This window comes from Antennarius striatus, chromosome 8 (assembly GCF_040054535.1).
Source record: "Antennarius striatus isolate MH-2024 chromosome 8, ASM4005453v1, whole genome shotgun sequence".
NCBI lineage: Eukaryota > Metazoa > Chordata > Actinopteri > Lophiiformes > Antennariidae > Antennarius > Antennarius striatus.
The window spans coordinates 16,334,757-16,346,367 of NC_090783.1; the positions used below are offsets into that span (position 1 = coordinate 16,334,757).

General features: G+C 43.4%; 1 protein-coding gene across 2 annotated transcripts; it reads left to right on the plus strand.

The window, feature by feature from the left end:
* The first annotated feature begins 580 nt into the window (after positions 1–580).
* On the plus strand, positions 581–8,937 carry sec23b (SEC23 homolog B, coat complex II component). Of its 2 annotated transcripts, none has more exons than XM_068322452.1 (19): positions 581–723; positions 1,938–2,165; positions 2,522–2,579; positions 2,715–2,801; positions 3,251–3,487; positions 3,649–3,731; positions 3,862–4,006; positions 4,922–5,080; positions 5,179–5,294; positions 5,433–5,556; positions 5,677–5,757; positions 5,870–5,959; positions 6,164–6,270; positions 6,589–6,742; positions 6,878–6,955; positions 7,073–7,234; positions 7,320–7,406; positions 7,496–7,717; positions 8,361–8,937. In XM_068322452.1, the coding sequence occupies exons 2-19, from the start codon at positions 1,945–1,947 to the stop codon at positions 8,448–8,450; spliced, it is 2,301 nt and encodes a 766-aa protein (XP_068178553.1). In that variant the 5' UTR covers positions 581–723; positions 1,938–1,944; the 3' UTR covers positions 8,451–8,937. The 2 variants fall into 2 exon arrangements, with proteins under 2 accessions (XP_068178553.1, XP_068178554.1); XM_068322453.1 differs by lacking the exon at positions 581–723 and adding an exon at positions 899–1,169.
* Positions 8,938–11,611: the final 2,674 nt, after the last annotated feature.

Consider the following 11,611-nt stretch of genomic DNA (forward strand, 5'->3'; position numbering starts at 1 on the left):
TGATCTATTATCCATCATTATTTTATGAGAGACTTGATGTATATGGACAGTGGCTCTGTAAGTTACTGTCAATGCATCTCCACACCGAAAGATAATAAACATCAGCTAAAACAATGACAACAAAGATGGCACAAACTGAAACATATTAACTGCATAAAACTCATAATAAAGAGATTCATCTTCTTCCAACTAAAAAGGCTGTCTGAAATTGTTGGTCAATTTCGTAGAAGAAATTATTTTGTTTCATTTTCAAAGTAAAACAAATATGCCGGTCGGAACTTGTCTACATTAATTAAGTTGTGAGACAACTAGGAACAATCACAATCACCAAGCTAAATGTAATAACACTGAATCATACTTCCATTAAATGAAAAGAGGTGATTTTTAAACCACTTCACGGATCAAATACAGTATCATAGATACATAGGTAAATAATATAAACTTCATTTCCCATAGTAACCCTCCCACCGTGCGTACGCATAGGACGACCAGAGCACGCCCTTCTACGTCACGGCCAAGCCAACCAATAGCAGAAGCCTAAAACTGGAGTAACACGTCATGCTAGTAAAGCTCAGAAGCCGGCTGATAGGGGCTAGTCTCATCGCTGCCGTCTCTCTGTCCGTCCTGTAGACTGTAAAGCCGATAGATAAAAGTATACTTTTATTTCCAGATGTTGTAATTTGCTTTAAAGACGTAGACTTGAGGTTAACCAGATAAAAAAAGGTAAGCACTTAATTTTTTACTAGGAAGTAGGCCGCCAGTTTCTTCTTCCATTCATCAAGTGACAGGAAGTGGGTTTACGCTACATTCTGTTAGCTAACCCGGTCAGCCGAGAGACGTAGCGTTAGCCGGCTGAGGCTAGGTGACGGGGAGACCATCGGTATCGATGATTAACAACAACGTTTGCTGCCAAATGTTGAGTTTCTTCAGTCGCCGTCGTTACCGATGTCCTCTCGGAACAGAGGACATGAAAACGATCCCGTTTGAATGACCTCGGAGTAGAAATGTTCCATCCTGAGCCGTAACTTGTGCTCAATGTTAAAGAACAGGAATCGGAATTTCTCGTTTTCTCTATGATTATGTAAAGCAACGGAGTTCTTCTAACATTCAACACAGATACCGGCTCCACCGCCTCCGCTCCACGTTTGGACAGTCAAAGGTCACATTTCGTAAGAAGCTGAGGCAACTCACTTATTTTTAATTCCATGTCATGAAGTGATGCGTTCAGATACTTATTTTGCCGGGCAGACAGAACCGTGTTCTGAAAATAAATGTGTTATAATTTACTTGATTCTCTCGCTATTAGTTTGTATTCTCTATTTAAACAGATTATACATCATCCAATAAATCCGTTCCACACCTACAACAACAAAAGATGATAAAATGACACACAGAGTAATAGGGAAATATTTCATCTTGTAAAATGAAACATTATGCATTTTTGTTTGAACATGTACTTAAAATATTGATCGTGAGTTTACTTATACAAGTGTATTGTTTGAGGAAATAATCTAATCCTTCCTGGAAAAAAAGTTGTCTTTTGTACAGAAATAATATCCCAACTATATTTCCGCCTTTCTTTCCAAATGCATCATGTTATCATGGTGACACAACTTGTTTTTGTTTCAAGGAACATAAATTTCCTCAGGTGGTTTGACATTTGACAATATTGTTGATGCAGTTGATTCATCCACAAAGATGATGCCTAGAGAGGAATTTCTGTCATCTCAAAAACCAGCTTTACAGGTTTTCTATTGACACATTTGTGTGTCATGCTTTTGTAATACTTACATCTTATTTTTCCATTGCGAGGGAAAGTGCTACCTGTTTGAAGTATACTTCACTGCAGCTAGTGAAAAACAAAACTTCCACGCCCAGTGTCCTTCTGTTGGGTTTCCACTACCTCACATTGAGTTCTTTCTCTCTGTCTTCTGAAGCTCCACAATGGCGACCTACCAGGAGTTCATCCAGCAGAATGAGGACCGGGACGGGGTGAGATTCAGCTGGAACCTCTGGCCCTCCAGCCGTCTGGAAGCCACCAGGCTTGTGGTTCCGGTCTCCTGTTTGTTCACACCACTAAAGGAAAGGCCTGACTTACCACCGATCCAGTATGAGCCGGTTCTGTGTAGCCGGGCAAATTGTAAAGCGGTGCTCAACCCACTATGGTGAGTAAAACAGAAACAAATAGTTCTTGCAGATGTTTTGTAAAACAGGAATTTTTTTTGATACTACTTCATTTTATTATGGTATGATTTCACCTTCTTTTTTTACTGGTAATACTTTATATTAAATTTATTTTTTATATTGTAGTGTTCAGTGAAAGAAAATGGGGATGGAAAGATTAAAATTTGTTGTTATGCTCTGAATGTATTTTAACAGCTCAGCATTTGAAAATTCTCAGGTGTCATAAGTGTTAGGCGTAAGAGTCACAGAAACCACATATAACCTCTTCTTAGACACGGAGAGGTTATACGTCGCATATGAAATGAAACCCCTCATTTTTTTTATCCCTCATTTTCAGCCAAGTTGACTTCAGAGCAAAAATATGGGCTTGTAACTTCTGCTTCCAGAGAAATCCGGTAAGAACTGGCATTTAGAGAATTGTTTGGTCAGGCAGGAATCCGTGCCGTGACAAATGTTAGAATGCAAAATTTGACTTGTTTTGAATGTCACTTATACATGTTAATCCCCCCCCCCCCTCTGTGTCTCTGCAGTTCCCTCCATCTTATGCAGGAATATCAGAAATGAACCAGCCAGCTGAACTCATGCCACAGTTTTCCACCATTGAGTACATAGTACAGGTACGAACCACACGCATGTCTCTACTACTCTGACCTTTGCCCCATAGATGGATGTCGTATGTATTGAAGATGTATTCTGCAAAGGTGAATATTAACAACTGGCTGATCATCCACTCTATAAATGATGACATTTAGTGTTCCTGCATCTTTAACACATCTCATCTCTGCATGTTAATTTAATACACTTCCCATGGTTCGCATGTTTACATGAGGATTGAACACTAAGCTGTTGTGGTCAGTGCTGGAGCGTTAGCTGCGGGTTTGTTGTGATCACACACGTCAACCTCACTGGATACTCACAAGATTTAAGACACCATAGAGGTTTCCCAGAAGCTAACAAATGTAACTCCACAAATAATGCATGGGCTTTACAATGGTAATATGAGCTTGTGTCTCTGCCAGCCGTATTACTTCACCAGAGTGCTTCATTCCTCTCCACCTCTCAACAGCGTGGACCTCCAACACCTCTGATCTTTCTGTATGTGGTGGACACATGCTTGGAAGAAGAGGACCTCCAGGCCCTGAAGGAATCCCTGCAGATGTCCCTCAGCTTGCTGCCTCCCAACGCGCTGGTCGGACTCATCACATTCGGACGTATGGTTCAGGTTCACGAGCTTAGCTGTGAGGGGATCGCTAAGAGCTACGTGTTCAGGGGCACCAAGGAGCTCACACCCAAACAGATCCAGGTGGGTGGGGGCTAAACTACGTGGAAAAAAATAGAGATGAGATGTACAACTAAACAAGTGAAAAAGGATGGTGTTCCAAGCCAAGTCACACAAGTCTGTGTTAAAATAGCACATCTGAAACTTGTCTTTTAGATTAAATGTTTGTCTTTCACATTTTCCAGGAAATGTTGGGTCTAACGAAGCCATCTCCTTCTGGACAACAAGGTCGTCCGATGGCGGCGCCAAACACCACGGCCTCCTGCAGGTACGGTGTGAGCATCCAAACACCCCAACATGTCTATGCTTGATTCTTCCTGTTGCAAGAAAAGCACAGTCACAGTGACTGTGTGTCAGTTGGCTTTTCCCCTTAACATTTGCTTTGTGTTTGTATTCAGATTCCTGCAGCCCGTGCACAGAGTTGACATGAATTTAACCGACCTGCTCGGTGAGCTTCAGAGAGATCCTTGGCCCGTCCCGCAGGGCAAACGTCCGCTGCGCTCCACCGGCGTTGCTCTGTCTGTTGCCGTCAGTCTGCTGGAGGTACAGAGACGTAAACGCAAAAACACACATAACTGTGTATGGTTAGCTTATAAAATATTCAACTATATGCTGCACCGTCCATATGATGTTCAAATAAACCTGAGGATAAAATACTGTCACATGCATGCGCACACACACACACGCTTCAAAATAGCTTGAACTTCAGCCTCTGTCGGACAACTGTGCCTCATGTTCAGATAACTATCTTGTGTGGGAACAGTACAGTACATGTGGTTTTGTCTGTTCAAAGGGTGAGTCCCTGTTTGCTGTCTATCTCTTCTGTCGACCATTCGTCATCTTCTCTCCCTATACTGATAATCTGCATGGTTACACAACTGACGCATCAGATCATTCTTCTGTCATACTGTACTTGGGCAAACAAGGGATGAGTCCTGATTAGATTGAAATTGTGGTTTTTAGCGTCTTCTGATTCACTGATTTCTTGGGAATTTTGTGTGTTGATGAACGAGTCTTTCAGAATGAAGCAGAACTTCTGAAGGTGGTTAAAGTCCATCCTTAGCAAGTTTATATGTTTGGCCCTTTGTGATCCTTTAAAAAATCAAGTTTCTGCTTAACTTGTGATTAGGAAATGACTGTATTATATTAGGAGCTGTTATTCAGTGGCTGAAAATTTTTAAACTTTATGTCCAGGTGATCCAAATTTGTTTGAGAAGCAGATCGTAATTTCTCTTTAAATGACAAATATTTGAAGTTGGCCACTCCTCCGTTAATGCTCATTATCTACATTCACAGCCCGGAAGGAGAGGTTTGGTGCTGCAGTAATTCAAATGACTGGGGGAAATCATTATTAATACATGTGTGAGAGGTGACGTAGTGGAACCAAAGCGTGTGGTAATGTTACATGAGAAGAGCAATTATACAGTTATTCTTAATTTCCCCACTCCTTATCCTCAGGGTACCTTCCCCAACACCGGAGCTCGCGTGATGCTGTTTATCGGAGGGCCTCCGACCCAGGGCCCGGGCATGGTGGTGGGAGATGAACTGAAAACCCCCATCCGCTCCTGGCACGACATCCAGAAAGACAACGCCCGCCACCTGAAGAAAGCCACCAAGGTGAGCAGGCACGCAACCCTCGTGCCGATCTGGTCCATCTGCAGCGGTGTGCGTTCGCTGACACCAAGTCTTGTTTGCGTGTCTTTCCTATCACACAGTATTATGAAGCCATGGCGAATCGCTCGGCAGTAAACGGCCACAGTATTGACATCTACGCCTGCGCCTTGGATCAGACAGGACTGCTGGAGATGAAGTGCTTATCTAATCTCACTGGGTACGTGTGGTTTGTTGAATTAATCACGGATGTGAGGTTGTGTTAGTCTAAGCTATTTTGCATGTTTGATTACTTATACACATGCACCTACTTCATGAGCTGTTAGCATTTAAAAGGGTTTGTTTGGGACTCTTATAGGGGCCACATTGTGATGGGAGACTCCTTCAACACATCCCTGTTCAAGCAGACCTTCCAGAGGGTCTTCAGCAAAGACTACAACAGCGACTTCCGCATGGCCTTTGGAGGCGTCCTGGAGGTCAAGGTAACATCAACATAAATGTTGTTTAAGTACTGATCAGCTGATCAAGCCGGCCACATTTTGGGTTGTTTTTTTTTTTTTTTTGCACGTTTGTTTCACTGTTGTCTGTTCACGTTTGTACAGACATCAAGAGAGTTGAAGGTTTGCGGAGCCATTGGTCCATGTGTTACCCTTAACTCCAAGAGTCCAAGTGTTTCAGAGAATGTGAGTCCCCGGTCCACTTTCCACACCCCACCCCCCACTCCCAGCTGAATTTTCACTAGTGAGAGCTATCATCTGCTGCCATTCATCGTGACGCTTTCTCTGTTTTGTGCAGGAGATGGGCGTCGGGGGCACAACCCAGTGGAAAGTGTGCAGCCTCAACCCCTCCACCACTTTGGGAATGTACTTTGAGGTGGTGAATCAGGTAAAAGAAACGCACAGCGAGCTGAGGGTCCCCAATGGGATGGCTGTAAAAGTTCTGATCAAATCCAAACACTTTGCTAACTGTGACGAATGGCTCCGTACGTTTCTGTTGTTCTCGTAGAAGGAGGCCATTTATTAGGCTCGTTAAATACAAGTTGCTTTTAACAATTTTAGCCCCACTGTCCTTGTGTCTTTATGTTTGCAGCACAATGCACCCATTCCCCAGGGGGGCCGAGGGGCGATCCAGTTCATAACCCAGTACCAGCATTCAAACACGCAGCGAAGGATACGGGTGTCGACTGTCGCCAGGAAGTGAGACACATCTGCTTTTATTGACTTTTCATGTCAACCTGTCTTATTATTATCATCACCTCAGGTTATTGAACCAAAAAGACAGAGTCAATACTCATTTTTAGAAGTTCATCATTGTAAATTCACAATAAAACTGATCCCAGGATTTTGTCAAGGAAGTGTTGGCTAGAATCAATATTAGCCTCTTTGAAACGCTGTTTGCATTCCTGGAATTATGATGACGCCTTCAGGGACCTTTGTGTGTCACTCACACCACACCCATGCTCACCTTCCCCTCACCTCCTCCCTCCCCTGTTGTTTCCTTTCTACCTACCAAAGCTGGGCAGATGCACAGACCCAAATTCAGCACATCGAGTCATCGTTCGACCAGGAAGCCGCCGCCGTGCTCATGGCGCGTCTGGGAGTCTTCAGAGCCGAGTCAGAGGAGGGGCCGGACGTCCTGCGTTGGCTGGACAGGCAACTCATTCGTCTGGTGAGTTCTGGGCCGATGAGAGGAATGATGCCAAGTTGTTAGGACTGAGAGGCCGTTAAAACATCACAAGCTTACCCAAGTCTTCTTCCGTGATACGTTCAGCGGTCAAACGGTGTTTTATCTCTTTGGTTTCAGTGTCAGAAGTTCGGCCAGTTCAATAAAGACGACCCAACGTCCTTCAGATTGTCCGAGACTCTTTCCCTCTACCCACAGGTAAAGCGTGAGAGCGATTAGATGTGATGTAATCGGGTGTGACATGCCACGCTTGAATTTGTTTAGCATTAAATGTACCAAAAAAATGTAGATGAATGAAAAAATATCTGCCTGCAGTTCATGTTCCACTTGCGGCGGTCGCCGTTCCTGCAAGTGTTCAACAACAGCCCGGACGAGTCTTCCTACTACAGGCACCACTTCGTCAGGCAGGACCTGACCCAATCCTTGATCATGATCCAGCCCATCCTCTACTCATACTCCTTCTATGGACCACCAGAGGTCAGCCTCACACCCCACACGCCTTCACCATCAACCCTTGAAGCGCCGCTGTCTGAACTGTGTTCTGCTTGTGTGTCTGTTCCAGCCGGTTCTCCTGGACAGCAGCAGCATCCTGCCCGATCGGATCCTGTTGATGGACACGTTCTTCCAGCTGGTTATCTATCATGGAGAGGTATTCATTAGATGTTACCCTAACACCCCCCCCCCCCCCCCCCGTTTAGCCCCGACCTTTCCTGATGTCATTTTCCTCTTCATTTCTAGACCATAGCTCAGTGGCAGAAGGCCAGCTACCAGGAAATGGCAGAGTACGAGAACTTCAAGCAGCTGCTGCAAGCGCCGCTGGATGACGCCCAGGAGATCCTACAGACGCGTTTCCCCATGCCGCGCTACATCAACACCGAACACGGGGGCTCCCAGGCTCGCTTCCTGCTCTCCAAAGTCAACCCATCACAGACCCACAACAACCTCTACGCCATGGGACAGGTACAGCATCACACCAGTCAACATTTGATGCTGAGAAGAATTGAAATTAGAGGCCCAAGTGGAAAGGAAAGAAATAAATGTTGTCTTTTATAAGTGCTTTTAATATGTAAAAGTTCACACCAGATTTTTTTACTCATTTGTCTTTCACTCTGAATTTGCTGCTAGCTTTAGGACATTCGTAACTTCACACAGGCATGAGGCTCCTTCTCAAAATTTCAGAATCCTCTCATTCACTTTCCACATCCGAATCACGACTTAACCCCCAAACCCCCAGGCGTGTCCTTCTCCTGGGTGTAAAAAAACAATCTGCTCTGACAACTCTGAAGATTTAAAGTCAAACTGACAGGAAACGCAGGTCTTGGATTAGCTAACCTCTGATTCTAAGTGGGGCAGATTGAAAGCTGAAAATAGCTTTAATCTCTTATTTCCCAAGTGAAGGAAGAGCTGAACTCTAACCTCCAGTGTCCAAACACTGAGATAGTCTGAAAATGAGCTGCTAGAGGGATCAAGAACTTACATAAGCTAATGTTAGCGATAAATGTGCTTCCTTAAAGCGATCGCAGGATCAGAGTTTTGCCTTGTAAAAATCGGAGTACAAATTTCCTCAACCCCTGTTTCTGCCCCTTCCCCCATGCTCCCGCAGGAGACCGGCGCCCCGATCCTCACCGATGACGTCAGCCTGCAGGTCTTCATGGACCACCTGAAGAAACTGGCCGTGTCCAGCTCAGCGTAGACGCCTCAGAGAAGAGAAGCATTTAGAGATTCGTTCACCTTTCTGTTTCTGTAGAGGAGACGAACCCAGAAATAGTGTGTGTGTGCATGTTTGATCTCACTGAGCCTTTAACCGTGTCGCATGCGACGAGAAGAACGCTACAAGAAGGGAAGTGGCACATTCCTAACCTGAAAACCAGAAACATTTCAACTCATTTCCATTGACTGATCTCTAGTAGTAGTTAACAACCTGACTGCCATCATGTCAGCAACATTAGATTCTCTATTTCTCTTTTCTATGTGACATTATCTCAGACATGCAGAACGATTTTACCAATAATTTATTTTATGTTTCTTTTTGTTTGTCCTAAATTGTGTTATTTACTGTATCACATTCTGCTCGATGTGTTGTTAAATATAACTGTTTACTTTGTCTATAGCTAAAGATGATATTCCTTCAATTTTCTCATGAATAAATTATAGTGGTACCTCTGATGCTGGGGGAGAGATGTCCGTGGGGCTGGTTGCTCTTCACAATCGCTTTATTTAGCAATGAACTTTAAAGACAAATCACTGACAGTTTGGTCCTCGCATTTCTGCCCGCTTGTCTTTGAAATCAAACTTTAATGTGTTGTCAAATGTATAAAAGGGACAGTTGTTTGATGTAGACCTTGTCTGGATTCTTAAAGCTCGGCAGGGAGTGGATCCTGTCTGCGTCAGTGTGTAAAATCCCACGGTGGATTTTCACATAGAAGTCACAGAGGTTAGCGGAGATGCTCAGTTCACACGACAGGCAACCCTTTGATGTGTGTGTGTGTGTGTGTTGTGTGTGTGTGTCTACAACATTAGGTGACATACACTTGGTGCAGATTGGAAGCGACACTCTTAACAATTGTCTTTTTCTCATTCGGTTCCACTGTACATAAAACCCACGACACGCAATCCCAATCATAAAAGCGCTCACACACCATCTACTGTCTGAACGACTGTAAGCTGATTTCAGAGCACCCAGACAGTATGATTTCGAGGATCAGTAAACGGCAGCTTATGAAGACTAATCCTTAGGGGCTATCTGTTTTAGAGGCAAATTCTACTCTTAGCAGCTTTAAGCGGAAGTTGCGGCTGAAATACAAATGAAGTCCATGTCCATGAAGAGCTTAATGCCTCCCACTGTTGCGCTCTGAAGTCACATATGCTCCAAAGGTGGTCGACATTAAAGAAAAGTAAAACAACGGCTCTTAATCTCGTGACATGGAGACATGGATACTTTTACTAAAAGCTCCTTTTCGATCCATGTATATGAATACTTTTCTGTCTGGTGATGCGGCTGTGTTTGATGCCATATCGACTTTATCCCATAGAATAATCATGTTTTCATTCAAATCTGAGCATCTGTGCTTGACAACCTTGACACATGCAAAAAGAAAAAAGCTGGAGCTGCACAAGTCTGTCGATGTTCAGAGGAACAAAAGAACATGAAATTTCCCTTCTGCAATTTTTTTTTCCTTCGTTCATGATGCTCATGTCCATGTGATTCCCAGGCTTAGGCAAAGCTGTAAAGAAATGTGTTGTCTTATTATCTCCTATCAAATCCTAACGGATCAGTTCAGCCAGAGAATCCATTCTGGCTCCTGTCCCAGATATCTTATGTAAGATTTTTATATAGAATATGTCCCAGCGTGTTTATATAAGTATGATTGACACACAACTGTCATCAGATGATGATGACCATACGGAACCAAAATCAAACTACCCACAATTATGACTGATGTTATGTCATTTTTAAAGAAAGTACTCAAGCAGGAGTTGTGTTCATCCTGATGCAAAATGAATGTCCATCATCATCGGTCGTAATAATAATATTCTTCCTTATATTGCAAATGTAATAGAATTGAATTCAGTACCGAGATAAGATGAACAGAACTGACAAGAAAAAAATATCAACTTTTGAAAAGATAGAAGGTAAAAGCAAGTTACAAAACTGATGTAGGTTTTAGAATTTGACAGAAGACGCGTGATCTCCAGGTCACAAGTAAATACAGCGCCTCAGTCAATCACATGATCAGCGACAGGTGCCCACAATGACCCAAGCCTTCAAATCTAAACCTAATCTGGTGGCTTTCTACTCATCTATTAGACTCGAGTCAACCCCAGACAGTTGTAGTTGAATAAAACATAGTATTTACCTCTGAGATGAGGTGGAGTAGCAGTATAAAGATGCACACAAAAAAACAAACTATAAGGACTTCAGACCTGTAGTTGTGTTCATATTTATTGTTACAGGTCCAGCTCTGGCAGCAAAGGAACACAATTTGTAATTGAAAGTGCACTCAGTTTCAGTTTCAACAATTACTTAGAGTGCAGAGTTTGATGTCATCCACTGCAGTGTTCCGTAAGAATCAGAACACTATTTCAGTTTTAATTTCTAACGTCAAAATAAAATCTCAAATGACACAATTGAACTCGTTGAAATTCATCCTCCACCAATTGTTGTGCAGTCTCCTGTTCTTAAGCTACGCAGGCCGTGTGGACATCCACTCCCTCACACTGTAGAAAATGACTTACAGTGTGTTATCTGGAGAGAAGGGATTAATTTGCCAGAAACTCAGGGAGCGGCCTATCATCCACACAGACGTCATAAGCAGACTTTACTGACTCTTGCCAAGTAGTCTGACTTCTAATATGCTGCTGATATTCAAATGAGACTCTTGTCATCAGCTGTGATCAACCACAGGGGACATGAGGACACAGAACTTAAAGAAGTTCAGAGAGATTTACTCCCAACTAATTCAGAGAAGTTTGTCAAATTAAAGTTGTTGTTTGGAGTGATTTTAATCCGGAGTAATTACAGCAGCAAATGTGCCTCTCCCTGCTCCGTTAAGTTCACAAACACAACCATGCCAGGGCCGTAATCACCTGTAGTATCAGATTGTTCAGTGATATTTGAGGCCGTCGAGTCCATTAGGACCTCGTGTGCTCTGGAGTTGGAAAGATTGGGTCAATGGTTTGTATTTTTAGATCAGTATCCAAAAAAAAGAATCACAGGGCTAGCGAGAAAATGTTTTGGAGTTCAAGTTGGAAGACTCACTCTGGTGGAGTCATCTCTGCTTGGCACAGTGAGCAGAGATCAACAGACCACCTCCAGCCTGGTCAGTGGCTACAGCAGTGGCTCGTCAGTCGTCA

What these genes read in the sequence shown, in the direction of transcription:
- sec23b (XM_068322452.1), top strand. Translation starts at nt 1,945, where the DNA reads ATGGCGACCTACCAGGAGTTCATCCAGCAGAATGAGGACCGGGACGGG. An exon ending in CCATTGAGTACATAGTACAG is followed by an intron (nt 2,802 to 3,250) that starts GTACGAACCACA and finishes ACCTCTCAACAG; the next exon opens with CGTGGACCTCCAACACCTCT. An exon ending in AACACCACGGCCTCCTGCAG is followed by an intron (nt 3,732 to 3,861) that starts GTACGGTGTGAG and finishes GTTTGTATTCAG; the next exon opens with ATTCCTGCAGCCCGTGCACA.